Source organism: Electrophorus electricus, chromosome 10 (genome assembly GCF_013358815.1).
Source record: "Electrophorus electricus isolate fEleEle1 chromosome 10, fEleEle1.pri, whole genome shotgun sequence".
In the NCBI taxonomy this organism is placed as follows: Eukaryota; Metazoa; Chordata; class Actinopteri; order Gymnotiformes; family Gymnotidae; genus Electrophorus; species Electrophorus electricus.
This window is the reverse complement of record NC_049544.1, coordinates 545,001-572,388: the sequence shown is the minus strand read 5'-3', so window position 1 is coordinate 572,388 and position 27,388 is coordinate 545,001. Positions and strand designations below refer to the sequence as shown.

General features: G+C 48.6%; 2 protein-coding genes across 12 annotated transcripts in view; one reads left to right on the top strand and one right to left on the bottom strand.

Annotated features, from left to right (window-relative positions):
- Positions 1–283: 283 nt before the first annotated feature.
- On the bottom strand, positions 284–6,930 carry flad1 (flavin adenine dinucleotide synthetase 1). 6 transcript variants are annotated; one of them, XM_027030830.2, is made up of 8 exons: positions 6,830–6,880; positions 5,926–6,138; positions 4,865–5,621; positions 4,109–4,256; positions 2,786–2,884; positions 2,350–2,539; positions 702–775; positions 284–599 (listed from the first exon to the last, which is right to left on the bottom strand). In XM_027030830.2, exons 2-8 carry the CDS (start codon positions 6,082–6,084, stop codon positions 464–466), a joined length of 1,563 nt encoding a protein of 520 aa, XP_026886631.2. In that variant the 5' UTR covers positions 6,085–6,138; positions 6,830–6,880; the 3' UTR covers positions 284–463. The 6 variants fall into 6 exon arrangements, with proteins under 6 accessions (XP_026886631.2, XP_026886633.2, XP_026886634.2 ...); XM_027030832.2 differs by lacking the exon at positions 6,830–6,880 and adding an exon at positions 6,499–6,823; XM_027030833.2 differs by lacking the exon at positions 6,830–6,880 and adding an exon at positions 6,646–6,823.
- Positions 6,931–9,993: 3,063 nt separating this feature from the next.
- The window catches only part of shc1 (SHC (Src homology 2 domain containing) transforming protein 1), a 24,065-nt gene continuing 6,670 nt past the window's right edge, over positions 9,994–27,388 (top strand). The window contains exons 1-4 of one of the 6 annotated variants that reach the window (XM_035530792.1): positions 9,994–10,238; positions 23,267–24,044; positions 25,682–25,752; positions 26,559–26,622. In XM_035530792.1, coding sequence (XP_035386685.1) covers positions 23,469–24,044; positions 25,682–25,752; positions 26,559–26,622 — 711 coding nt within the window. In that variant the 5' untranslated portion in view covers positions 9,994–10,238; positions 23,267–23,468. Of the gene's footprint in view, positions 10,239–13,858; positions 14,087–19,053; positions 21,233–23,261; positions 24,045–25,681; positions 25,753–26,558; positions 26,623–27,388 lie in introns of those variants that run through there. The other 5 variants (XM_035530791.1, XM_035530795.1, XM_035530794.1 and 2 more) reach the window with 5 other exon arrangements.

Genomic DNA, 27,388 nt, shown 5'->3' with positions numbered 1-27,388 from the left:
TTTATTGTTCAGTCTGTTGATCAAGTGTCTGGTTCACACATACACAAATGATTCAAAAAAAGGAAACAAACACAAGGTTTTGATACAAATCACATCCAGTGAGGATGACGCAGTGTCAAACGATTCACAGAAACACACATACACACACTCACACACACACATACACACACTCACACTCACTCACACACAGACACAGTCGCACACACACACACACACACACTCACACACACACATACACTACTCACACACAGACAGTCGCACACACACACTCACTCACACACACACACACACACACACTCACACACACACATACACACTCACACACACACACACACACACACACACACATTATCTCTCTATCATTAAAGGGAGTTGAGAAGTTTGACCTCTACATTTGCCCTTCCTCCCTGTCTCTCCCTCTCCCCTCCTGAGCAGAGGGGTCGTGTGGACCACGATTCCCCCGTCACGTCCTAGAGTTGCGCTCCTCTTCCTCCTTCTCCAGCTGGTAGGCGGGCCGGTAACGGGTCACGCCCCTGTCGTCCACCACCTGGAGGGACGGGTTCTTGAAGGTGTTGTCCAGGCTGCCCAGCGAGGTGTACCTTTGGCAGAGACAAAAGGCAAACTGGAACAACAGGCAGAGAGGGGGGGCAACAGGAGACGCCCTGCGTGGGGGGCATGGCAGAGGGAGAAAGACGCCTCACCCCTTATCATACAGAATGCAGTAAGGCACATACAGGGTCCTCAAGAACAACCAGATGTCATGATATGTCCAGTCCTACAGAGACAAAACAAAACAAACACAACTCATTTTTCTAAACAAAGAGACAAACATCGACCGTTCCTGACACGATGCCAAAGCACCAATCAGCTTCTTTCCAAGGTCACACAGAGGAAGAGAATAGGAAACATCCTCCAAGGAAAGGCGGCGCAGGGAGAGATGCTATCGACAAACGGCTTCCGGTTCGGCTCCAAACGACAATACAGCCGGCTTTAATGCTTTGGTCACTGTAATGGTCTCTTCTCCAATTTCTGTGCCCTCTGTTTCCAGTCTTGGCATGACCTGAAACATTCCTCGGAGGAAACTGAAATAAAACCTCGAAAGATGTGTTTGTTTTGTTTTTGCTTTTTTCAGATGCAGCCATCGATACCGTAAAGTTCAAAAAGTGAAGTACGAGGGCTTCGTAGTGGCACACGATATCGCCTGCTGTTTCTCTTACAGAAGTGACATTGATTAAGACGATTGAGTTGCTCTTTGATCGCGGACACCATCATCATTACTCACCATTTTTAAGATGCCACTTCATATCCACCTGTGAGTGATGAGGACTGAACACTTATTCTCTGCACTGCTGCTTAAAAACTTTAGCCATTTGTAGTGTGTGTGTACGCGTGTGTGTGTGTGTGTTTGTGCGTTAGTGTGTGTGTGCACGCACGCGCGCGCGTGTCCGTGTGTATGTGCGTGAGTGTGTGTGCGCGTGTGTCTGTGTGTGTGTGTGTGTGTGTGTGTGTGTGTGTGTGTGCCCGCGCGCGCGCGTGTGTGTGTGCGCGTGTCTGTGTGTGTGTGTGTGTGTGTGTGTGTGTGTGCCCGCGCGCGCGCGTGTGTGTGTGCCCGCGCGCGCGCGCGCGCGTGTGTGTGTGTGTGTGTGTGTGTGTGTGTGTGTGTGGTGTCACATTCACGTGGCCTTTCACATGTAAACAGTCACAGCACAGTATCAGACTGAAGTCTGACTAAACCAAACCCTCCATATTCCGTGCTGCATTCCGAGACCGCAGGGGCTCGGAATATCGCCTCACACCAATGGCACGTAGACCTCGTCCTCGTCGTAAACGCAGCCATCCCACAGTGAGAGCACAGCACGTCCACGAGCCCTTTATGTGATCTACTGCTGGCGGACACGCTTGTTATCTGAGGGAGCGTCCAGGTGAAAGTAACGATGACAGGAATCGTTATCCAATCAGGCAATCCCTCCATCATCAGTCTCAATCTACACAGCTACTGACACTTCTGTAGTCTGATATCTACTGTGAGCGTACCAACACAGCCCCTCCACCCTATCCTGGATAGTTCAAGGTCCTTATTGTAATTACCATCACCTCTGTGAATATAACTGTCTCTAGTGTAACTACAGTTAGCATGTCGAGTCCTTAGTGTGTCCTGACCAGTCTGACTTTGATTAATAAAGCTAGATAGATAGATAGATAGATAGATAGATAGATAGATAGATAGATAGATAGATAGATAGATAAACTCACTAAACACAAACACTAAATAAATAACAATAAATAATACCTAGTAAATGTCTGTGTGTGTGCATGCGTGTGCCTGCGTGTGTGTGTTAGAGAGATCACCAGTAAAGGGTTGACTCTCATGTAGTCGGGCCAGCCAGGGTCGGTGGGGCAGAGTGCAGTGAGGGTGCAGGAGTAGGGGTCAGTGCGTCTGGTCCCCATGAGGACGGCAGAGAGTTCAGGTCTTCTCTCCTGGACCTCCGACAGCGCCTGCCGAATGCTGCCCTCCACGGAGATCAGGTCCAGATCATACCTACAGGAACGCACACACGCACACGCACGTGCACGCACACACACACACACACACGGTGAAACATGCCAGTTGACAGGTCCAAAGAAGAAAATGAAAAAGCATCAAAGGAAAACCCTGCAGTTCTCATGCAGTAAACAAATGGTCATTTCTACTGTTAACATTTTTAAAAACTATTTTTAAATAATAATACCAGCAGTAAGCATGAGTGTGAGGTTGTTAGTTTAGTTTGCAGTGGCTGGTCATTACCTTTTTATGGTGTCCTGTAGGAATCTCTCCACCTCAGGGAACGGCGACAGGATGCGGATGTAAAGAGCTTTCACTCGCTCCTCGCCGTCCGGATGGCGCCTGAAACGGAGGATGGCCTCAGCACAGCTGTCCTGGCTGTCCCTCAAACGAATGTTCCGTTAGTGTGACGCGCCGGGCCACCACTGACCCAGGACGTCGGGCTCACGCCAGGCCTTCCACACACACATGTCCTGAGCTGCGCATATTTCAAATAAAATAAGGCCACAAGGGCCTCTTCTAGGCCATCTCTGACAGGAGCCATTCCGGACGTGCTCCGTGTAGAACCGCTCTTCCCCGTGACAATCAAAGGCACCTGGAGGGGTTTCATTCGTCATGGAAACGACCCTCGCAGCTGTTTAGTCCCGGAACCGCGGCCCGATATGCACAAGTGCGGCCAAATTGGAGCCTGTGTGCTCAGCCTCTTTAGGCGGTGGGTCTGTAGCATTTAGCATACACAACATCCCAGTTTACCCGAGACCAGACGCAAATGAGTCAGACACCGCGGACGCGTCAGGCCTCAGGCGTTGGCATTGACGATAGCGGCTTAAATCTGCAGAAGGCCCCAAAGCATTTGGACTAATGACAGGACCTACGTTAACATGCCTAAAGACGACCAAACAAGAGAGGAAGCAGGAGAATGCAGGCGCTCTGGACGTTCCTGCGTAAACATCCATACGATACGTGACGTTATGTGAGCGTAAACATCTCCTCTTTCTCCAGCCTGAGAAAACGAGGAACAAACTGTTGTTAGGCTTCACAGGCAGTTCCTCAGATGAGTATCCTGCTCTGCACTGTGGACTTCACCCTGAGGCTAAATGGATTACCCCGCTGTTCCCTGCAGCGCCCGCATCCTAATCTCCCTCCAAAACAACTTCCTGCTGACTGTCCCGAAAGTAAGATCAGCTGGAGGAGCAGCGTGGTGTTGCTCTGCTCGCCCCGTGGTCTAATTGTGAGGAATAGACTCGTCTGTGTTAGAGCACACGACATGAGAGTCGCAGAGCCGTCCGTATGTGTCTCATGAGCTCATCATATCCACAGCGAGCCGTCAAGATAGCAGTTACAGGGTGTGTGTGTGTGTGGACGTTAGCTAACAAACTGAGAAACTATGACAACAGAAGTGAAGGTTAAAAGCACTGAGCAGAACTACAGTGTTGGTCAATGTTGGTCACACCTTAATCAGAAGATTACGCTGTAACTAACGGTACTCTTACGCTGTTCCACCATTACTCGGCATTGTGGGAGTTACCGATCCCTCCACAGAGAGGGGGAACATCTGCCCCTCACCGTCTGAGGGCAGCGTAGTACAGGTGCAGCAGGGCTGTGCAGTCTTTGCCTCCGTTGAAGCCCACACAGATCCTGGACGCTGAGTACCGCTCCACTGCCGCCTCGATGGTTCGCAGGGCCGCCGACACCTTCTCGCCCAGCGCTGACCCTGCACCACACAGAAGCTACGGTTGGTCCCCTGCCGGCGTTTGTCAAGCGCTGATCTCTCGGGTTACAATAATGAGCCATAAACACTCCTACGTTTCGGTTCAGGACTGCTGCAGCAAGTAAGTGTTAAAGATTATAAGTGAACATTTGAGTCTGTATCTGAGTCAAACACTGAGCCACTTCAGTCTATACAAACTGACATTTGAAGTAAAAAGATAATAAAAGACCAAAGAAGACCAGAGAAGAAAAGAACAGGTGTTTACCACCCCAGTATTTATATTTCTACATACATACATATATATATATATAAGTATATGTATCTATTAGTATATGTTTATCAGTGTGTATATATATATATATATATATATATATATATATATATATATCAGTATGTTTCTCAATATATATATATATATATATATATATATATATATATATATATATATATATATATAAAAGTATATATTAGTATATTAATTTTTTAGTTTATTTATTATATGTGTATCAGTATATATATTTATTAGCATATATGTATAAGTCACTGTGGATAAGAGCGTGTGCTAATAGACTTTTGTCTGGGTATTCTTCGCTGCGTTCGCTTGGTCTCACCGCTGCACGAGAGCGTGTAGACGTCCTGAGGGGCCACAGCTACGGGGTCAGTGACGAGATGCACCACGCTGCCCCTGGGCAGCTCCTCCTCCAGTTCTGCCCGCGCCCTCTCCACCTTCTCTGCGCTGTCGGAGTCCAGCACCAGCCTCACGCGGTGGTAGTTGCTCAGCCAGTCTGGGTAGGAGCCCAGGGCCACACGCCGGCCCCAGCGCGCCTGTAGCCGGCCGAGCACGGGCGCGATCTCCGCCTCGTCCGCGTCCACGAACACCTGCCGCGTGTGGAAGGCGGTGCCCGTGTCAAACAGGTGCATCAGCCCGTCGAAGGCCCGCTCCAACAGCGAGGGCACCCCGGGGAAGATGTAGACATTACGCACGCTGACGAGCGGGTAGCGCAGCGGGCGGCCCGTGCGCGGGTCGGCGCCGTAGTGCAGGCGGGCGGAGGTGGGAATCACTGCCAACTTGGCGGCGCTGCCTGCAGGGCCCGCGGGGCCGAGGTGCTCCTCCAGCAAGCGTGTGAGGTCCGGGTGGGCGCTCAGGCCCTCGCCGAACGCCATGGCAACCGCCTCGAAGGTCACGTCATCATGCGTAGGACCGATGCCTCCCGACGTGATGAGGTGGGTGACAGTGCGAGAGAGCCGTGCCACTTCATCGGCGATGACTTCCCGGACGTCCGGCACCACGGTGACGCGCTGCACAGTGACTCCCAGCTTCCGCAGGCCGCGGCACAAGTAGGCACTGTTGGTGTCCACGGTGTGACCCTGACACGCACAACACAGTGAGGAATAGCTGGGCTCACGTTTACAGCACGTTTACAGCATGTTTATAACTGCGCCCACATTTAGCACTCGATATACATTTCACAGCTCTCATTTATTTATGACGACGTTGCCATGACCCTCCATATCCTTGATACTCATACATGGTCCCCAAAGCTGAACACAGGCCAGGATTTAATCTCCATCACTTGGCCCCTGGGCCATGACACCAGACTCCTAGACACCGGATTGAGTAGATCAACATATAACGTATCAAACAGCTGATTGGTGTGTGCCACCTCCTCACCTTGAGGATCTCGTCGCCGATGACGAGGATTGCAGCTGTGGCTGTTCCTCCTGCCTCCGCAAAAGAGACGCTGCCATTCTGGGCCATGCTGGTGATGTGAGCTCCCAAACAGCGAATCCGCCACACTGCTCTGTTCAGCTGGGGCAAAACCTGGAGCATTCAGGGGGTGGTGGGTCTACACCAAGGGGCAGGAAGACACAGCTAGGCTGGACACTGAAAACAGCGTGAATAAAGCCCGTCAGACGTGGTGATATAACATGCACTGGAGTCACTGCCACTAAAATGGGCTCTGGGTCCGTGCACACTCAGGACTGTTATTCTCTTAACACTGTTCTTACTTCAGCTCAGACGCACTGACACTAACTTGATTATCTGTTTTTTTGTATCAGAAACGTGTATTTTAAAATGATGACCGAGAGACATCCATAAACAACCAGGCGTATTTCTATTTCTATATAATAAGGAATCAACAAGACCACTGTGGTGTGGCTCTCCGGCTCTCACGTATAATTAAGGTATAATATTAGTGGATCTCATAATGAAGGAGGCAATGTATGTCAATAAAACACCAACCTCCTGAGCAAGGTTGTCCCTCACCCACTAACCCAAATAACGTGGCAGAAGCACTGAACGGATAGGAAATAATCACACGGCCATGTCGGGCAGTGTCCGGAGTAACGCGTGTGATTCAGGGACATTAAACTACAATAACCAGCTCACTTGTGTACATCACCACGTATACAACCAGAGGGTCTCGTAGGCTTGCGAGTCTGGAATGAACAACGTCCCTGCATAGTTAGCAGTGCGTTGAAATCTTAATGCAGAGAGAAGCAGAATAACACAGTGCAAGTCCAAGGTGTTGTTATTCCTAAAATAAGCGTTTGTCCCCATCCCCACCACTCACCTAAACACGGCAGCGCTGTGCAAGAAACCTTGACTCATTTAAGAGTGACGCGCTCTGAGCCAATTGAAACGCGCCGTTAGACGGACGTCGAACTGTTTTGCCACTGAATTGACCAATAAGCTTGAAGAAGGGCGGGGCTAAAACGAGAAGGTGTCGGAAGCTTGTCTGCTGTGTCGTTCCGGTTTTCTGAGTGTTTTCGTTTCGTGCAGCCGCACCGGAACCGCGTGCGCCTCCAGAATGACCCGCATGCTCATTTAAGTCCTTCTATTCTTTTCCTCACGTGCTTAGGTCTAAAACGCAGCGCACAATACTGGTCCGTGTTCTTCAGCGGGGACAGTGGGCTCTGTTCTCCAGACCAGCTGGGATGTTTTATATATATATATATATATATATATATGGTATTTAGCTGACACTTTTATCCAAAGCGACTTACAGTTATGACTGAGTGCAACTTGAGAGTTAAGGGTCTTCAGGGAGCCAACAGTGACACCTTGGCAGTGGTGGGACTTGAACCAGCAACCTTCTGTACTAGTCCAGTAGGTGAAGCAATGAGCCACGGATTGTCCCTCCGGATCCAGCGTCATGCCGGAGACGCTTTTAGCAGAGCACCGGATTTTGCTAACTAATGTGAATTTTTTTTTTTTTTTTTACCACTTTACTTGGTTCCTCTTATGCGTGAATTATCCACCCAGTGTTCCCTTGCGATCCACAAAGGCTAACTGAACAATCAATTGATAAAGTTATTTAAAGTAGGTTTACACAGTATTAAAAATGCATATTACATTCATTAATACTGCAGGGATTACAAATTACGCCAGTGGTGGGCGACAATATTGAAGCCTCGACCCGAGATAGTTTATTCTTTGTCCAGGAATGTGAGCAACTATCTATGAGGAGATCTGGACAAAGGATTAAATGAATACATTTTATTATGAACATTTAAAACATTTTAATGTACACTTCTGAAACAGGAAGTGGTCAAATCTGAATGACATTTTCACCAGAAACGCAATGTTTATTTCTCCAAAATGAGTCAAAATCCCTGAAGGCCCCCAGTCAGCGGTGTAGCTGTAGGTTCTGTGGGTTGTTTTAATACAACCCAATAGCACATCATATAGGCTACACAAACCCCAGGGCTCAGGGTCACCTAATAAAGCTGTAATTACTGGATAAGGGTGTCAGTCAACATTGTTTGATGGCAGTGTCGCACATTCAAAACATCAAACAGTTCCACCTTTTTGCACAGTGTAGCGATGCAATGGCACAAGAGAGGTTGGCGAGTTCAACACGAAAAAATAATCCAGATTGCTCTGTCACAGCAGAGGCTGAGCTTCCAAACCATCATAAATAAAATGTCAAGCAAATTATTCAAGGCTATTTTCCAGAGGAAATGTTTTAGCAGTACTCTAATGGCAGTTGTTGCACCGTCCAGAGGGGTGGGGGGTGGGCTCTTTTCCAGAGCTGATGTTCTGACACGGAAATAGCACGCAGGCGATGCCCCCTTCTGTGCGTCACTGGCTGCACTGTTCTTCTCGTGCACTTCAAAGCGCATTATTCAGCACATGGTAATCAATGCCGTGCAATTCTGAATAAAACCACGAGCGAATGCTCGAGGTTGAAGCACGAAAGCGGGTTGTGGCACAGTAGGCGCAGGTCATGCATGCAAGCCCTTGGTGAGAAGGGTTTCCTGCCAGCTGTATCAGGTTTTGGTGTATCAGGTGTTGATCATGGAAAACACTACCTGGGAGACTATGAGCACTGGGATAGCACAACAGTCTAGTAGCTGGCGACACGCTTAAACTCCACTTTCAGATGAACGCTGGAAAAACATGAAGTTATACTCACTTGGTTTGACCCCTAGTGGCGAAGCTTTGTTACTGCAATCGGTGGAATTTTCTTTTGCATGGCCCACGTGAACCAAATTTTAGATTAGAGCAGCATTTCTGCTGATACTGCAGGGCGTCTCACACTGATCTGAGATCAGGTTTGTGGCAAGAGGCGCTTCTACCAACCCTGAATAAATTAATATAAACGTCGCCGATGCTCAAAATTTAAGGAGTTGCTTTCATTAGACTAACCTATGATACTAGTGTAGTAATTCATTTTCATAACTGGCAAAAAAGAGCCACTTACTTACCTTGTTATTAGCAAACCATTTTAAGATTAAGTGTCAGTATTTTTATTTGTCTTATTTCTTTGTACTTTGGCTATATAAGCACCTATATAAGTGCCTATATAAGTGCCTATATAAGTGCCTGTATAAGCGCCTATATAAACGCCTATATAAGCGCCTGTATAAGTGCATATATAAGCGCCTGTATAAGCGCCTATATAAGCGCCTGTATAAGCGCCTATATAACCGCCTGTATAAGCGCCTATATGAGTGCCTGTATAAGCGCCTATATAAGTGCATATATAAGCGCCTGTATAAGCGCCTATATAAGCGCCTGTATAAGTGCCTATATAAGTGCCTATATAAGTGCCTGTATAAGCGCCTATATAAACGCCTATATAAGTGCATATATAAGCGCCTGTATAAGCACCTATATAAGCGCTTGTATAAACGCCTATATAACCGCCTGTATAAGCGCCTATATGAGTGCCTGTATAAACGCCTATATAAGTGCATATATAAGCGCCTGTATAAGCACCTATATAAGCGCCTATATAACCGCCTGTATAAGCGCCTATATGAGTGCCTGTATAAACGCCTATATAAGCGCCTATATAAGTACATATATAAGCGCCTGTATAAGCGCTTATATAAGCGCCTGTATAAGTGCCTATAGCATAATGAGCACAAAATCAACTGCCAGCATGTTCACATTCTTAATATAATGTAGAGATGTTAAGCAGTGTGGAAGTACACTGCTCAAATGAAGAGTAAACTTGAATAATTTAATTTAATAAAGAATATACGGGTACACAAGTATGCTTGTGATATTGTGATATCTAAATTGCAATCTAAGATCCAATTGACACCTTTGTTTAGTTGGAAAAAACAATGTGTATGTGTGTGTGTGTAGGTTGATTAGTTATTTGATCGGTGTGTATCCTTTGCTGATAGTGCTGTGCTTGTGCATTTAAAGCCTACTGGCCAATAACACTGGAGAAGTGCTGCGAACTTCAGCTGCACAAGTCAAGGCCACGCGCGCAGCGCACCAGGTGCGGGCGCTCGCGCGGACGCCAAGCGACGTGACGCAGCCATCCGTTCACGGAAGTTAACTCTGGACCGTGGAGAGGGGGCGAGTCGGGGGAGGAGAGGAAGAGGCAGAGAGAAAGAAAGAGAGAAGCGCTTTATGAGCCTGGTCTGTGTCGTACGCGTCTACCCGCCGCCGTCGTGCACCGCGCTCCAGTGGAAAAGTTTGGGAGAGCAGATATAGGACACGAGACCGAGGAACACTAGCGGGTAAGTTCGGCAAAGTTGAGCTCACTTCCCCGCGAGATCCGGGCTGGACCCGCGCTGAAGTGGTGGGCTGGTGCTCGTTACAACACGGTCATACGGTTACATTGTTACTCGGTTACAATGTTACAGCATTATTCAGTTACTTTGTTACTCGGTTACATGGTTACTCGGTTACTCTGTTAACTGTTTGGTTTTGTCTGGGATTCACGACTCTGCCTTTCTTCGCCGCACGGGCTCCTCACGTCCCTGCTCGTGGCTACGTGAGTCTGTGTGCAGAAGTTTGGAGGTTTCGCAACCCCCTGTTGGCGCGTGGAGCTTTCTGACGCTTTAAACTACTTTCAGCTACACTAAACTACATTCAACTACATTCAGCTCATACGCAAACTCGCTATTTTCAACAGAGGACAGCGAAAGTGTGCCATAACGGCGAACATCTGTTGCCGAACGTGTTTCCATTATCACAGCTTGCAAAAACAGCACAGAATAACTGATAAAGTAGGTAGGGTTCGTTCTGCCTCTCTGGTGGTGAGTAGTTGTGTGCAGGACACCGAACACTTACTTGTTGGTAAGATATAATTACACAAGTGATGTAATCTCTCTCTGAAACTCTGGTACATAAATCGGCCCATCCATTGGTGTCTAAGACTTAAGTACATACAGGGAAAATGTTCCCACTTCATATATGAGGCCAGTAGAGCTCCAGACTAATATTCAGGAAGTGTTCTAGGAACTAGAAGAGCATAAGAAATACATGTATTTCGATGATTCATTCATTCATTCATTCATATATTCATATATATATATATATATATATATATATATATATATATATATATATATATATATATATACACACCATAAAGAGGCACCAGTGTTATCTCTTACTGGATTAGTAGTTGCTGAACTGTTGGCTGCTTTTTGGTAGCTCTGTCATAATTATAGAAGTGCACTGTCTTCAGGCCAGTGTGTGTGTACGCAGGTCTCTTCTGCATGTGAATATGGGTTTATGTTCACACTACTTCAAGGAGCCAGTCAAACACTAGTTCCATCCTAGTCTGAGCAGAAAGGGGAACACCAGGTTGACAGTCGAAATTAGTTCTGCCGCTAAACTGAATGTCTAAGACCGAGTGATATCACACACGCATGCACACACACTCAGACATAATCTCAGACAGCAGGGTCAGCGCAGACGTTTTCCTTCTACCTTTGAGGTGTATCGATCCATTTTTGCCCTCAGAGACACTTCTATATTAACTGTCATAGCAGGGTAAAGAGAGATGTCTCACATCACTCACTCTGACATCACATTAATTTGGGTTTTCCACTTCCCCAGTCTGTTCTTGGTGGTTTTGCTTCTCAGGAAGTTCCAGAGTCTTGTATAGCAATTCCAAAACCCACCCTCAACACTTATTATTTGGATGTTGAATGTAATTTTGTGTAACAAATAATTTTTCTGTTGTGCAGTCAGCAGTGTCCCTCGTGCGTTACCAATGTGTTGTTTGAGACTGTTTCTTCTCTCTCTGGTTTTAACGTTTAAAGACCCCCACAACTGTGCAGATGTGTTTTCACTGCTCTAACTCACCTTGTTCACTTAAATAAACTTTAATTAGCTTATCTGTCTGTCTTTCGTTAGCTAGGTTTTGAAACTAGTAGTATATTCTCCAGCTCTCCAAAAAAGCATGAAATAAATGTGAATTTCTCATTAATTCAGAAACTGCAGTAGTCAGCTTTGATGTAATGTTTTTTTAATAGTAGCATTTTTGACAGACTTGGTCATAAGTGGATGGTCCAATTGTAAACTAAAACCTTCCACTTTATACAGATTTTAAAATGCACATCATTGAGAAGTTAGCAGAACTAAGGTTTTTTTACATGTCCACAGGCAGAGAATAAGACTTGGAAGTAACACATTATGAATCGGAGTACGGGAAAAATCCCCGTGTCATGACTGTGTTCTTCATGGCCATTACCGTGTCTGGGAAATTCCAATGTGTGTGAGGGCTTGGAATGGCACAGCCCAGGGGTGGAGATGAGCCCCCCTCTGTTTGTCCCACCGGGCCACACTGCCAGGGAGGCTGTGGGACTGCCTGAGAACTGAAGGGTCATGCAGAAATGCTGGACACGGATGATCAGTGCTTCAGAGTCCATTATACTCAAACTTGTCAGTTTGGTAGGAAATGCAGAATTCTTCAACATAAATTCAATTTTAAAAATATTAAAGCTCAGAATGACCCCAGACTGGTGTTTGGGTCGGGGCCTACATGCCAACTGTGGGAGTCACAGCAGAGCGTCTGGCCGACAGAAAGAGCAGCTCTGTCTCAAATCAAATCGCATCCAAATGGGTTTATCTAGCGCTTTTTACAACAGATGTTGTCACCACGTGCCTTTGTTTTTATAGCATGTCCTTTTCATCAGTTACCATAGCAACATGGATGTGTAGTGGAGACGGGTGTCACACCTGCTGTCGGAGTCAAACCGCTGGCAGACATAATGGAATATCGCCAAAGACTTTTAGGCAACTGCAAGGAACACGGATGTACAGAGTTGGGAAAGAATGCCAAAAACTCTACGGATGAACTGTAATTCCCAAATAATCCTCTAACCTATCAGGAGGCAACCTTCAGAACACAAATAAATGCTTTTGTAGTTACCACACAATGATCTTCTCTGTTAATGATCTGTTCTGAGACACCTGACGCCAAAGGCAAACAGACCCACTGCGCTGCGGAATTTCTTTAAAAAAAAAAAAAGAATCTTTTCAGGACCAGAAGTGCAAGTTCTCACCCACGTCTCGTGTTCTCACCCACGTCTCGTGTTCTCACCCACATCTTGTGAGCATTAGTACAGGGGCTCCAGTTTCTTCCTTTCACTCCTTTTCCCAAAAAAGATGGAAGCAGCACTGTGCCAGGGAAAGGTCGGGGTATTATCCGTGTCACTGCCCGCGTCTCTGCCCACTGAGGCACAGGTGCACACAGCCAGTTGTCGTTAGGGTGATCTCAGCATCACTGGCGATGAAACAGCATAATGGAGCGTCACATGCTGCGCGTCTGTGGATTGTAAATTTAGTGGGTCAACATCATTGTTTACATGTAGGTTAAAACAGTCTTGATTGTACTGTTAGCTACAGTGAGAGCTTCGCGCTGTGTGTGAGTCACGCAGGTTGCATTCAGAGTGTGTACATACATATTTAGTAGTGCAGGAATTGCTGCGTTAATAGTGTGAGGTCACATCTCTCTGCATGAGAGCCTCTGCTAAAGGTCATACATGTCAAGTACCAGCAAGTTATAAATAAAAACACTACACCAAATAAACCCCTGCTAAAGCTCACCCACACACACACACACACACACACACACAGGCTGTGTTTGTTCTTGCGGTCTTTCTCACCTTCTGATTGGTCTGGTTTGGGTCCGTTTTTTTTTTTTTTTTTTTTTTTTTTTTTTTTTTTTTTTTACACCTTAACTCACAACAATTTCCATCCCGCACAAACAAACAAAGGTTCAAAGTGTTATCTGGGTATTGTGAGCTAGGTGGAATCTCTGGTCTTGCTGAGAGCAGTGTGTGTTTATGGACCCTGAGCTGTGGTGTTTGTGTCCCCCATTCCCAACCACCCTGTCGTCCAGTTTGCACCTGCTGCAGAGAAACGTGAGGAGCAGCAGAAGCGGGGAGGCGGAAAAGTGAAATGGAAACTTGGCGGAGGTGTAAATCGTGGGCTGCTTGTCTGCCAGTGCTGAAGCAGAAGTGTTACATTTAGTCTAAACACTGAGCAGTGAGTGTCTCTCCATGGACAGATGGATGGACGATCGTGGGATGGTGGAACATGTTTACTGTTTATATACAGTGTTGGCTGTGTAAGTCATCTACTACTTCTTTTACCAACTCGCTTACTTGTGAGTCATAGTTCAGCATGGGGCATTTTTATTCTGGTAATAATCTCTGTATTACTGATGCTACACTTAATCCACTTTAATCTTGTCGCAGATAAAAGCTAAACCGTTATGTTACTGGTGACATTTGGGCAAAATTACCACAGGAGGTCACTCAGAAACTCCTGGAGATTTACAGTCATCACACTCTGAAAGGTTCTATGTGACTACATTTACATTTTATGGCTTTTAGCTGACGCTTTTCTCCAAAGCGACTTACAATTACGACTGAGTACAACTTGAGCAATTGGGGGTTAAGGGTCTTGCTCAGGGGCACAACAGTGGCAACTTGGTGGGGCTTGAACTAGCAACCTTCCGATTACAAGTCAAGACATATTCTGAAGGCCCTGTGGCATACGTAGGCAGAACATGTTACTTAACTGTCAGGTCTGTCCTCTCTGGAGGGAGAGAGCAAGAAGGGCACGTAGATGACTAACGGCAGGAGACGGGGGGCGGGGTGGAAATAGAACGCCAATGTTTGTGCTTTGGGAGATGAAGAATGTTGATATTCACGTGACAAAGATCTTACCCATTATTTAATATTTGCATACATGTGAATCAGCATAGTGTGTGAGTGACTGTAGAAGAACACAGATGTGTGTGCGCGCGACACCCCCTCTGTGGCAGAAGTTTCCTTGTTGCTTTCTCATACAAACCTCTACAGAGCGACACAGTGCCACATTTAACAGACCCGAGATGTTTGAAGTTGGGTGTGAATGGCTTGTAAGGCGGCCTCCTGGGATACGTGCTTGCTCCGTGGCTTGGGGATGTGCAGATGTGCCTGTGGTTACACCAGGGCCACTGAAGCGAAATCTCTCACCACGGTTGTTAAGGGATTTGGACCTTGGGAATGTAGACTGGAGCGTTCCACATGGCGGAGGTGACCTCTCATTGTCCGTCGTTGGTCCAGCATGAGCCTGAAACAGCGTCCCAATCTGAGTGGTTTTTGGCCATAACTTCTGATGGGCTCATGGCATAACTGAGTAAATGTGGTGTGGGAGTTGAGCTGTCTTTAATTGGACTGCTGTAGGCCGTGTAGGCAGGAGAGGCTGAACGGACCTTCTCAGTCACGGCGCTGAGCGCATGTAGTGGAGGCCCAAACGTTACCTCACATGCCACCTCACACGTTACCTCATACGCTACAGTCTACTGAGATGTTTGTGCCAACTCGCACTGCCCATGAGGCAATCTTGCACATGCCACCAAGGCCACTTTTGAAATCAGGCACAAAAGGTGTGAAATATGTAGAAAATAGTCAAATACACCTGCATTTATCTGAGTTTGTAAACAACAGATTCTGAAGGACAAAAAAACCAAAACAAATAGGGTATGTGCCTGGAAACGACTCCCTCAGATGGTATGTGGTGTAACCAGCATATCATTCTAATCTCTGCTAATCTCTGCTCACTTGGCATCATGTTAATTTGCATAAACGGCTATTTTCACCACGTTAGTGTATGTGTTAACCTGTAGACGACAGGCACGGTAAACACAGGCTATGGCGGCTCTACCAGCCATTTTGTGAGCTGTAGCTCATCAGCCAGCTCGTGCTCTGAGTAACAGCTGTGTGGTGATGTGTGAAGATGGCAGATTCTTAGCGTGTATTTTCTTGCTTAAATCACATGACTTCTAGCAAGCCCTCTTGCAGTCTGGCCTACGGCAGGGCGTGTGTGTGTGGGCGCTCCGTGGCCTGGGTCAGCCAACAGTCCGGAATAGATCTTTGGGCAGCGTGAAGGAACTCGGCCTCAGCCAAGGACCATGGAGGCTTCCGGAAGGGTTGCCCCCGGAAACTGACCGTAGAAGAGCACCAGCCTGTGAGGCGTTTGGAGAACGCTGAATGGGCGTACGCTGGGACATGAGTTCACTGTTAGGATACAGAGAGGCAGACAAGCCAGGGCACCGCCAGGCCCCACACACATGGTATGGCCATTCCACTCATACCATGTTGTGTCTGAGCATGACAACCTCCCTCTCTCTCTCTTTGACCCCCACCCCCCCACACACACAGCTGTGAGTTGGCGCACCTGAGCCCCACATCTTGGCGTGTGCGACACTCCCAACACTGCAACTTTGTCTCCTGTGCAAGTAAAATCCCTGATGGGGCCGCAAGAAATGGTGGGTGGTTTGTAGCTGAGTGAAGGAAGGCCGACTAAGACTACACTAGTTACACCAGCAGTGAAGGGAATGAAACACCAGGCCACAGCTTGACTAGTTTTCTGGGGGCCAAGGGTCAGCTGAAAAGCCCTGGACAAAGAAATTAATAGTTTTCAGTTTTTGTTGTGTTGTGTGCGCGCATGTGTTGTGTGCGCGCCATGTGTTTGTGGCTGATGTGTGTGTTTGTGTGCTAATTTGTGTGTTTGTGTGCGCTTTGTGGTGTTTCTAGGGAGTTCATACAAGCAGAGTGTTGTCCAATGGAGTATGTGGTAAGCTTCTGACACGCACACGCATGCTCTTTCCCACACGTGGGCACCTGCACACATATGTGCTCGCTCTCTCTCATGCGAACACACACACACACACCCCATCTGAGGTATAGAGGCTGAACATGTTGTAGCTCGGGGCCTCATTGGCTATCACCTCGCCACCCGCCCTTGTGGGTGGAGCTGGCTACTGCCCAAGGCCTTATGCGACCTCTGCCCTCACGCAGCCGCTGGGCACAGTGCCACCTGGCTGTGGCATGAACATGCCCCAGTTCCAGTTCTGCATGATTGTCGCGGTAGTCACACACAGTCAGACCGAGACTGTTGTCCGTAACTCACATATTTCAGTGTAGGTGATGTCACGTAACGTTGTGTAATGAGCAGTGTAGACAGAGACGTTAGCACACTACCACAGCTCACAGAGACTCTGGTCTTTACAGCAAACCAGGCGGTGTGGTTGTCATGGTATTGGTCGCAAATCGCTGGCTACCATTTTTTTTAACCACTTTTTGGAATAAGGGTGAACAAATTTGGCTGGGAAAGAAAACTGACCTAGCGTCACTAGACAGACTGGTCCCCATTTCCCCATGCCTGGCCAAGCACTGCAGACTCACTGGACACAAACGACACACCGTCAGTCTCCAGGGAGCTGAATATGTAGGGCAGCACAGACCAGGATCGAGAGTTTCAGCCTCCATACCCAGAACCGCTCCGTCCTGCACACACAGGGTGGAGGAGCAGGCCACCACCCCACCTCTCCTCTGCCTCGGCCCTCTCTGGTGTCCTCTCGTCCTGGTGTGGGTTCCTCTGCTCTTCTCCACGTACGCGCGCTGAATCTCCTCCTCCAGCGTAAAAGGCTCTCAGTGGATCGCAGGTCTGCTGTCTTTCTCACCGCCCCTAATTGACTGTGTTGACTGTGTTAGTCTCGCTGACCCTGTGTCTGCTGTAACTGACTGTGTTGACTGTGTTAGTCTCGCTGACCCTGTGTCTGCTGTAACTGACTGTGTTGACTGTGTTAGTCTCGCTGACCCTGTGTCTGCTGTAACTGACTGTGTTAGTCTCGCTGACCCTGTGTCTGCTGTAACTGACTGTGTTAGTCTCACTGACCCTGTGTCTGCTGTAACTGACTGTGTTAGTCTCACTGACCCTGTGTCTGCTGTAACTGACTGTGTTGACTGTGTTAGTCTCGCTGACCCTGTGTCTGCTGTAACTGACTGTGTTGACTGTGTTAGTCTCACTGACCCTGTGTCTGCTGTAACTGACTGTGTTGACTGTGTTAGTCTCGCTGACCCTGTGTCTGCTGTAACTGACTGTGTTGACTGTGTTAGTCTCGCTGACCCTGTGTCTGCTGTAACTGACTGTGTTAGTCTCGCTGACCCTGTGTCTGCTGTAACTGACTGTGTTAGTCTCGCTGACCCTGTGTCTGCTGTAACTGACTGTGTTGACTGTTAGTCTCGCTGACCCTGTGTCTGCTGTAACTGACTGTGTTCACTGTGTTAGTCTCGCTGACCCTGTGTCTGCTGTAACTGCAGGGCCTTGTAAGTTAATTCCCTCCATCTGCGTCGTGTCCTGTGTACTCAGGTGCTTCTCCACACTGGTGGTCCCAACACGCACGTCCATAACCTTCTTCTGTTTTTTTGTTGCATTTGTATTGTTCTCTCTTGTTCTTATGGTTTATTTTTTCTAGTGTGCGGTAATGTCAAATGTTAATGGTTTCTGTCCTGAACGTTGTCACGGTGACAGAGGTGGTATTGTTCGTGGTTTTCTGCACACAGTCGAGCCTATGTTGTCTCTTTCTCCTCAGCTGGGTCTGTGCCCTGCGACTGACTTCTGTCCACCCCAGACAGACAGCCATGCTCACGTCACCATGTCCTCTGTGACCAGGCTGTCTCGCAGCACACTCTGGGAGTTGCACTTCCTGACCATTTATTGTTAGCATTGCTGTTGTCTGATAGTTAGGTCATTAATCCAAACACCACGCTGTGGGCGTCCAGCTCCTGTCAGATCCAACAGGGCACATGCGCGTTTGCTTCTGCTGAGCGAGAGTAACAATGTCCTTCACGTGACCTTGAGAGTCTCTCATAATGCACCAAATGATGGGTTTAACTGTGAGTGAAGGAAGGGTCCGGCAAGCGCCCGAGCGCACGTGGTGTCAAGGTCCCGGAAGAGGTCAGTGCAGGCAGAGTCCGGATAACAGGAAATGGACAAATGGGAGGAAGGAAGAGTGGGAGAAGCCATCTATCCTTTGTTCTCTAAGGTTACCCAGGCAAAAGTGCTCCCTCACCACTCTGTCCACACACACCCTGTAGGTGCATGAGAGCGTATGAGGCAGGGACATTCATAGATGGCCAACAGACAGCTGCAAGGAGAGGGAGAGAGAGAGAGAGGGAGAGAGAGAGAGGGAGGGAGGGAGGGAGCTGGAAACAGGAATCGGCAGCAGTGTGTGACTGTGTGAGGAAGAAGCTAGAGAGCGAGAGCGAGGGAAGAGACTGCCAGGCAGGGGAGGACAGTTGGCCGTGCCGCTCGCTCCCAAACGCAGGTGGAGGAGGAGAGTGTGTGAGCGTGGGGGACAGAGAGCGAGACTAAGGCTGATCGGAGCATCATTTCTCCAGCGTTGCGGACGAGGCGAGACCAGAGCAGGAGAGGCAGAGTAAAGCAGTGCATGGACACCAGTGAGAGCACGTTTTGCCGGTGCCGGAGACACGACCAGGACTCAGGGAGAGACAGCAGGAGGAGCACAGTGTGTGGCTGAAGACCCGCGGATTCTCTCACTCCTGCTGTTGGGCTGAACTTTAGCTGCTTTACTCAGCTGACTGTGGATCAAAAATGACTTCAGAAACACTTTATTATAATGTAGTCATTTTGGGCACACGGGCATCTCTCTGATGACTACTGGACTTTATATTACTGGGCTTATTTATATTATTGGTCTTACTGTATGCAGAAAGAAAATCAGGTCCTCATATGCAAAACTTTTCTGTTTTAATTAATTAGTTAATTAGTTATGCGGCAAACAGACCTTCAGTAGTATTGTGATTACTTTAAGTGCTCTTGGCATAAGGTCCTTTTGCAATGTTCTGTTTTAGCCAGATGTGTGTGTGTGTGTGTGTGTGTGTGTGTGTGTGTGTGTACATGACACACTCTTCAGCAGTATTTGATTTCCTTGTTGGACTGGTGCCTGCTGTGCACTGCGCTGTGTGAGCGTGTGTGTGTGTGTGTGTGTGTGTGTGTGTGTGTGTGTGTGTGCGCGCGCCACTCCGAGTCTCTGTGTTTCTTCACGAGCGTCTGGTTCTCTCTGTGTCCAGATGCCAGCATCGATTATCTTCACAGCACCATGGGAGAACTCGGGCCGCGATCCGTACACTACTGATCCACAGCGGGACTGACAGGACACTGTTCCGGGAATCTCACTGTGGCGTGCGCCGGTCCTGATTGGCTGAGCGTCGCTCTGACAGGTTTTGCGTTGGTGGAACTCGTTGTCTTTTGTTTGGGTCCGTCAAGATTCCATCTGGCAGGATTCCGCCCCGCAGTCTATCGCCATGGCAACAACCTGGCAGCTGTGAAGTTCTATCTGGTCGTTTTCACAAGTTAGCGTTGGGCGAGCTTTTGCGGGCGCTGCCGTTCACGCAGACCGAGGTTCTGAGGAGCTTCTCTCCTCTCTTTCATCTTTTACTCGTCTGCTCTGTTCATTGACAGTCGGGCTCTTACGTTTTGTACGGTTTGGTGCTTTGTAGCCCTCATAATTTTTGGACGACCATATCCATCAGTACTTGCGATTAGGTGCTCAGGTGACGGGTCACCGATGTTCAGGTCATGTTCAGGTTCTTTGGTAGTTTGCATGTGTGTGACTAAGTCTGCATCGCCATTAAACTCAGGTCTCCCGAGAGCCTCGCCATCGTCAACGTGCCACAAACCAATCGCAGAGGTGTGCGTCGGCTAACCTCCTACCTGGCAGGCTTTGCCCCTTTCATTCCCTTCACGTGTGCCCACGTCATTTTTAAGCTCACGTTTTTTAGCTTCTGTACTGTCTCGCCTTCGGTTCAGACAGACTGGAATGGAATCCACGCCAGACCTCAGTCAGCCGTGGTGAACCAACGGCGTGCCATCTTGGACTGAACCGTTGCGGCTACACAGGGATTCTGCCATATTCTTCATCTCTTGGTGCTAGTCTGAGCTGCTTGGCTCTGGCGTCTCTGCTGTTACTGAGCTGTTTTTACCCCCTTTGCACTGTTTCCCCTGAACACTGTGCGCCTGTGTGGCGTGAAGCGCTACCCGCGGCGAACCAGCCGCGACGCTAGGAGCTCTGAATGCCATCTGACTGCGCAGCATCGATGACATGGTGCAGATCTTGAGCTGCTAGGCCGCTTCGTGTTCCATGCGGTGTGATTATAATCACCGGTGCATTTGAACAAGTCCACGAAGTCTTAGAACTCACAGAACCTCTTCAGAGCTGTACTGTAAAGACACTGTTTATCATCAGTTCATCAGTCATTTTTAAAGTTTCACAGCGGTGCGAGACTGTGCCCCGGTGATACCCGACAAGCTCCACCCCCTCCTGCCTGGGTGCTGTGGGCTCCAACCCACTCAGCTCGTCCGTTAGGCGACAGACGTGCAACTTCTGTAACGGCACAGAGTCGTGTGAGCAGCTACGGTAAACCAATCTGAGCGCCGTTTGTCGATGGTTGTGTCGAAGCAGCTGTTTTATGCTGGCAGAAAAAGTTGTAGCCAGCAGGTCACTCTCAGGATAGGATAGCCCGCGCAGCGCGGCTACACACAAGTGCGGATACGCCCGTGGGCGCTGAAAAGTGCGGTAAAACTGGACTGACGGCAAACTAGTGGGTCTGATTTGTCCTCAGACTGTTGTGTCTCCAGACATGCCTGGTACCGTTTCTCAGATATGAGATGTCATTTAGGGTAACGAGCGAGCGATTGATTGTCCAGTCAGCTTCTAATGAGTCCTCTCGTCTCGGCTCTCTGTGGGAGGATCTTCAGCTGGAGCCAATCAGCTCTCATTATCGTCAAGCTGGCTCGCCGGTGTTGGGCGCTACAGTGGGAGCCCGTGTCCTTACAGATGATGGTGGTAATTCTCTTAGAAACTTTACCACAGGACATCACACGGTATACTGTGGTTCTGACCACTGTCTTCAACCTACAACTCACTGAGTGGTTTCACTAATGGTGCTCAAATTATGGTAGATTTTATATAGCCATATTTATAGCCATATTTATTTCCAGAACACTGACAGAACAGTTTCAGAGCTCCATTAGATTATTTCACCCTTTTCTAAATCTGTGAGTGTTTATTTATTTTACCAATCTGTGAAGTCTTTTTCTAGCAAGCGGTGTTAGAATTTAAATGAGCTAGTTAATAGTTGTTGATTGTTGAGAGGCAGTGAATCGTAACGTGTGGACGTTTCCCGCGGAGAGGAAGGAAGCACAAAAAGGCAGCCTGGAGAAAGGACGGGAAAACACGGGAGGGGCTGTGGGGGGGCGCGAGATTGTCTGGAAGAAGCGCGCAAGCGTGATCGAGAGAGAGCAGGCACACGAGAGGGAGCGTCAGGAGGAGGAGAGCAGGACCAAGGCCCAGTGCACCGTCTGGAGACTCCGGGAGGGTTTCCGTGAGAGGAGGGACAGGGAGGGACAGCGTCTGAAGGGGCGGAACGCAGAAGGAGGGAGGGAGACGCAGCCAGAAGTGATTTGGAAGCGAAGGGAGGAGGAGGAGGGCGACGAGGAAGAGGAGCTGGAGCGCGGGAGGGCCGACAGGGGACCCAGGATCGTTTGGAGGAGGAAAGAGAGGGAGTGAAGGGAGAAAGAGAGAAAGGAAGGGACAGGTCTGACCGAACTCTTACGACCAGTTTCCCTTTCCGTGTGTCCGGAAGCAGCGTGACGTGTATAGCGTGATCATAGCTGCGTGACGCGTTTAGCGCTTTAGCTGGACTGATCCCTAATCCCTAATCTGGAGCTGTGGTTTGTTGCACTTTAATCGATGAACTTCTAAACCTTGAGGAAACAGATGTTCTCTCTGATCCTCGCTGAGGAGAGCAGCTCTGTTTTTCTTTAAATGATCAGCGTTAGCTGGTTCAGTGCTCCACATCTAACCTCTCTCTCTCTCTCTCTTTTTCTCTCCCTCGCCTCTGCATCGATCTGTCTGTTCCTCGGATGTCTCTTCTCTTTGAGGCTCAGCTGTTGTTAATGGGCTTTTTATGGGACTCAGACAAGCACTACTAGACTGGAGCTCAGAACACACTAACAGAAATGCACGCACACACACACACCAACCATTTGCTGAGCTCTCTCTCTCTCTCTCTCTCTCTCTCTCTCTCTCTCTGTGTGTGTGTGTGTTGACACACACATTGTGTAAGGCAGGTGCCAGCAGACAGGTGTTAAAATGACAATCGTGCCATTCTCCAGCAGGGTGTACGGTGCTCAGTACTGACGCTCATATCCAGCAGGAATCCTAATTATTTCTATGCAGGCTGAGATCTGGTGTAAACGCCCTCACACAGAGATTAGCACACACTGTTTGACAACAGCGATGTCAAAGACTGCAATCTGACGAGACCGGGCGTGTTTTCGATTTGTTTATGTTCTGTTTCTCACTCTCTCTTTCCCTGTCTCTGATGTTTTTCTTTCTCTGGTGTTTTTTCTGTCTCTGGTGTTTCTGAACTGAACTCTCATAGTGCAGCCATCTCTGGTCCAACGATGAAGGACCCAGCAGACACAGAGACACGTTGGACCGCAACGCAAAAGAGACAAGCACGCTGTGATTTTTTTCGACAAAGAGACTTGGAGAGACCTTAGGAGGAACTAAGAGAGACTTGGAGAGACCGTAGGACAAACTAAGTCGTCCTCAGATTGAATGCCGTCGCCGCGCTAAACACGCCGCCATGGAGATCGCGCCCAAAACCAAATACACTCCCTTCAGGAGCGGCTCTTTCAGCTCGGCAGACGAGACCACCTCCAACCTCTCTCTCCCCTCCTCTGCTCCGCCCACTCCTCTCACTCCTCCTGGCATCCCTTCTTCTCTCTCTTCCTCCTCGCTCGCCCCCATGCTCCCCCCCGTCTCGCCGCGGCCGGCCGAGAACAGCCCCACCACGCTGTGTTCCTTCTTCCCCAGGATGGGTGCCCTGCGCCTGGGCATGTCTGCCACTCTGCTCCCTGGTCTCAAGGCCTCCAGCAGGTCTGAGCAGGCGGCTGGACCCCTGCAGGTGCCGGCAGTGGAGGCCGTGCAGGGGGCGCCCGCCGCGCTGTCCGCCCTGCCTCTAACCGCTCCATCTCCCCCCCCTCGCCCCCCCCAGGACATGAACCGGCTGGGCGGGGCATCGCGGAGGGCACGGGTCGAAGGGGGCCAGCTCGGAGGAGATGAGTGGACGCGCCACGGTTCCTTCGTCAACAAACCCACCCGAGGATGGCTGCACTCGGACAACGTGGTCAGCACCACCGGCGTCTCCTACGCCGTCAGGGTAAGGTCAAACATCACCCCATTCTCGCATGTGTTACCCTCCTTTTTCTCTCTCTCTCTCTTAGCGCCTCACCCTGCAGGGTGACGTGGTCTCGTTCCCCTTTCTCCAAATCAGGGTGGGGCTTGTAGCAGGGCCACACCCACTGCCACTAGCACATTGATTGAAATTGCATATACCACCAAAGACACACAGCGTCCCACAGACTAGGGGGCGTGTCCATCTACTGCCCTACTCGGAGAGGCTTGGTCCAGTACACCAGAGCATCTGAGCTTTCGTTTCCTTGACTTTAAGCTCAGAACCACAGTAAGTGTGTAAGGAGTATTCACCCTAACATACACCCCTGGAGCACTCGTGCTCACTCCTGGATCTCTAGGACCACACCTTGTGTATGTCAGAAGATCACTCATTAGTAGTAACTCCTGCTAGCACCATAGTGTCATAACACTGGCAGTTCTTGATCACATATTTGGTTGCTGCTGCTTTGACCCCGAACAACCCCAGCAGCAGGTAGGGGCTGGTGAGGTCCACCTCCTTGAAGTGACAGTGCGCCATCATTGGTGGCGGCTAATCAGAAGGTGGCAGCTGCTTCTGGAAGCTCTGATGCACGCGGTCTGCTGTCCGGCGCCGGTCTGAGTGTCTCGGACCCTGCCGGACACAGGCCGGTCTCCACATCGTCTGAAGTCTCAGGTCTTGGCAGGCCACCGCCCCGCCCCTATAAAGCTCTCCACCAGGAGCAGGTTGTGGGATTTAAAATTGATATTTCACTCCAAGCAAGAGTTCTGTTTTTTTACTTGGCTGGAAATAGTTCACGTTTCTGAGAATGGTGTTGCTGATAGCTGAGCCCGTGTCATGACTGTTCCTCACGGTCTGCAGTACGAGAACTGTTGGCCGTGTTCCAGGAGCCCCGATCACTTGCCCCGTCTGGATCTGTGCTGTTAGACAGGGCACCCATGTCTGGTCAGCATTTACAGGGCTGACACTACAGGTGCACATATTGAAGTTTCATTCAATTTGCAATTCTGAGTTCAAGATTTGATTGCATTTTTTTCCATTTTATGTAAAAATATGTATTGGTTCCACAGATCTGTAAATATTTACTGCACAGGTTGGTTTGTTTGATTAGTTTGAATAATTACAATTTTATATCAAAACCAAAGATTGCATACAAAATGAGTAATTTTCTCAAATGGTGCCACTGAGCAGTTGTACCACTATATTACTGTATGGCTGATAGCAAACCTCACAGGAGACCCTCAGAACACATGAAGGGAGTGCGGAAGATACAGGTTTATTCTCTGAGATATAAATAAATACTCACCTTAAGCCAAGCGCAGGAAAATGGCCCAGACTCTGTGAGTGTGTTACCTTTGTAAATAAATAAGGAATGAGCTGTTGTGTTGTATTGTTGGGTAACAAGTCCCAGGATGGGGAGATTGTTGTGCTCACAGACAGCTGCATGCAGCCATTTTCACAAAATGAAGTCATTTTGCATAACCAATGTTTTAACAGGAAATTCTTCTTAGGTTACAGAATAGCTTGGGTGGTGCTTAGTGTGTATGTGTGTGTGTATGTGTGTGGGTAGGTCCAGGAAGTGGACTTGGCTAAAGTGTTCATTGTTTGTTTGCTGTGCTCTGCAGTATATGGGCTGTGTGGAAGTTCTGCAGTCCATGAGGGCACTGGACTTCAACACCAGAACTCAGGTTACCAGGTAGAACAAACTCACACACACACACACACACAAAAAAAAATAAAAAAAAATGTATATATATATATCTATATATATATATATATACATACATACATACATTCACACATACACACACGCCTTTGAGAGAGAATGTGTGTGTGTGTGTGTGTGTGTGTGTGTGTGTGAATGCTTGCTGTAATGATCACACACTTTACTCTGGGTGGTGGAAAACTCTCCTTCTGTTAAATATTAATCTCTCCCCCCACCCCCACCCGTTGTAGTCCGTGGTTGTGGGGGAGGGGTGGAGGGAGCGTTCTTTCTCATCTAACCTTTTCTTTTCAGATTCTCAAAACGGAAGTGTGTGTGTGTGTGTGTCTGTGTGTGTGTGTGTGTTAATACCATCAGTCTTGCTTTGCTGCCATAAACGCTTATTGTAGAAGCTTCTGGAATCTTTGTAGTTCTCTCATCTTGTACAGCGCTGGCTAGTGTTAGAGTACCGTGTGTGTGTGTCTGGTTTCAAAGACTCAGAGTAAAGCTTCTTGTTTTACCATATTCATCTAACCAGTTTTTCAGAGAAAGAAAAATGTGTGTGTGTGTGTGTGTGTGTGTGTGTGTGTGTGTGTGTGTGTGTGTCTGGTTTCAAAGACTCACTGAGTAAAGCTTCTTGTTTTACCATATTCATCTAACCAGTTTTTCAGAGAAAGAAAAATGTGTGTGTGTGTGTGTGAGTAAAAAAGCCCCCCCTCACACACACACACATACACACTAAGCCCACCTGTCACCTCGTGGTTGTGTGTTCCACTAATTCTGCATACTGTGTGTTTCAGGGAAGCCATATCAGTGGTGTGTGAGGCTGTACCAGGTGCCAAAGGAGCTCAGCGCAGGAGGAAGGTACTAATCCCCGTTCACTACACCACTGTATGCTCAGCACTAGTCCCCGTTCACTACATCACTGTACGCTCAGCACTAGTCCCCGTTCACTACATCACTGTATGTTCAGCACTAGTCCCCGTTCACTACATCACTGTACGCTCAGCACTAGTCCCCGTTCACTACACCACTGTACGCTCAGCACTAATCCCCGTTCACTACACCACTGTACGCTCAGCACTAGTCCCCGTTCACTACACCACTGTACGCTCAGCACTAATCCCCGTTCACTACACCACTGTACGCTCAGCACTAGTCCCCGTTCACTACACCACTGTACGCTCAGCACTAGTCCCCGTTCACTACACCACTGTACGCTCAGCACTAGTCCCCGTTCACTACACCACTGTACGCTCAGCACTAGTCCCCGTTCACTACATCACTGTACGCTCAGCACTAGTCCCCGTTCACTACACCACTGTACGCTCAGCACTAGTCCCCGTTCACTACATCACTGTACGCTCAGCACTAGTCCCCGTTCACTACACCACTGTACGCTCAGCACTAGTCCCTGTTCACTACACCACTGTACGCTCAGCACTAGTCCCCGTTCACTACACCACTGTACGCTCAGCACTAGTCCCCGTTCACTACACCACTGTACGCTCAGCACTAGTCCCCGTTCACTACACCACTGTACGCTCAGCACTAGTCCCCGTTCACTACACCACTGTACGCTCAGCACTAGTCCCCGTTCACTACATCACTGTACGCTCAGCACTAGTCC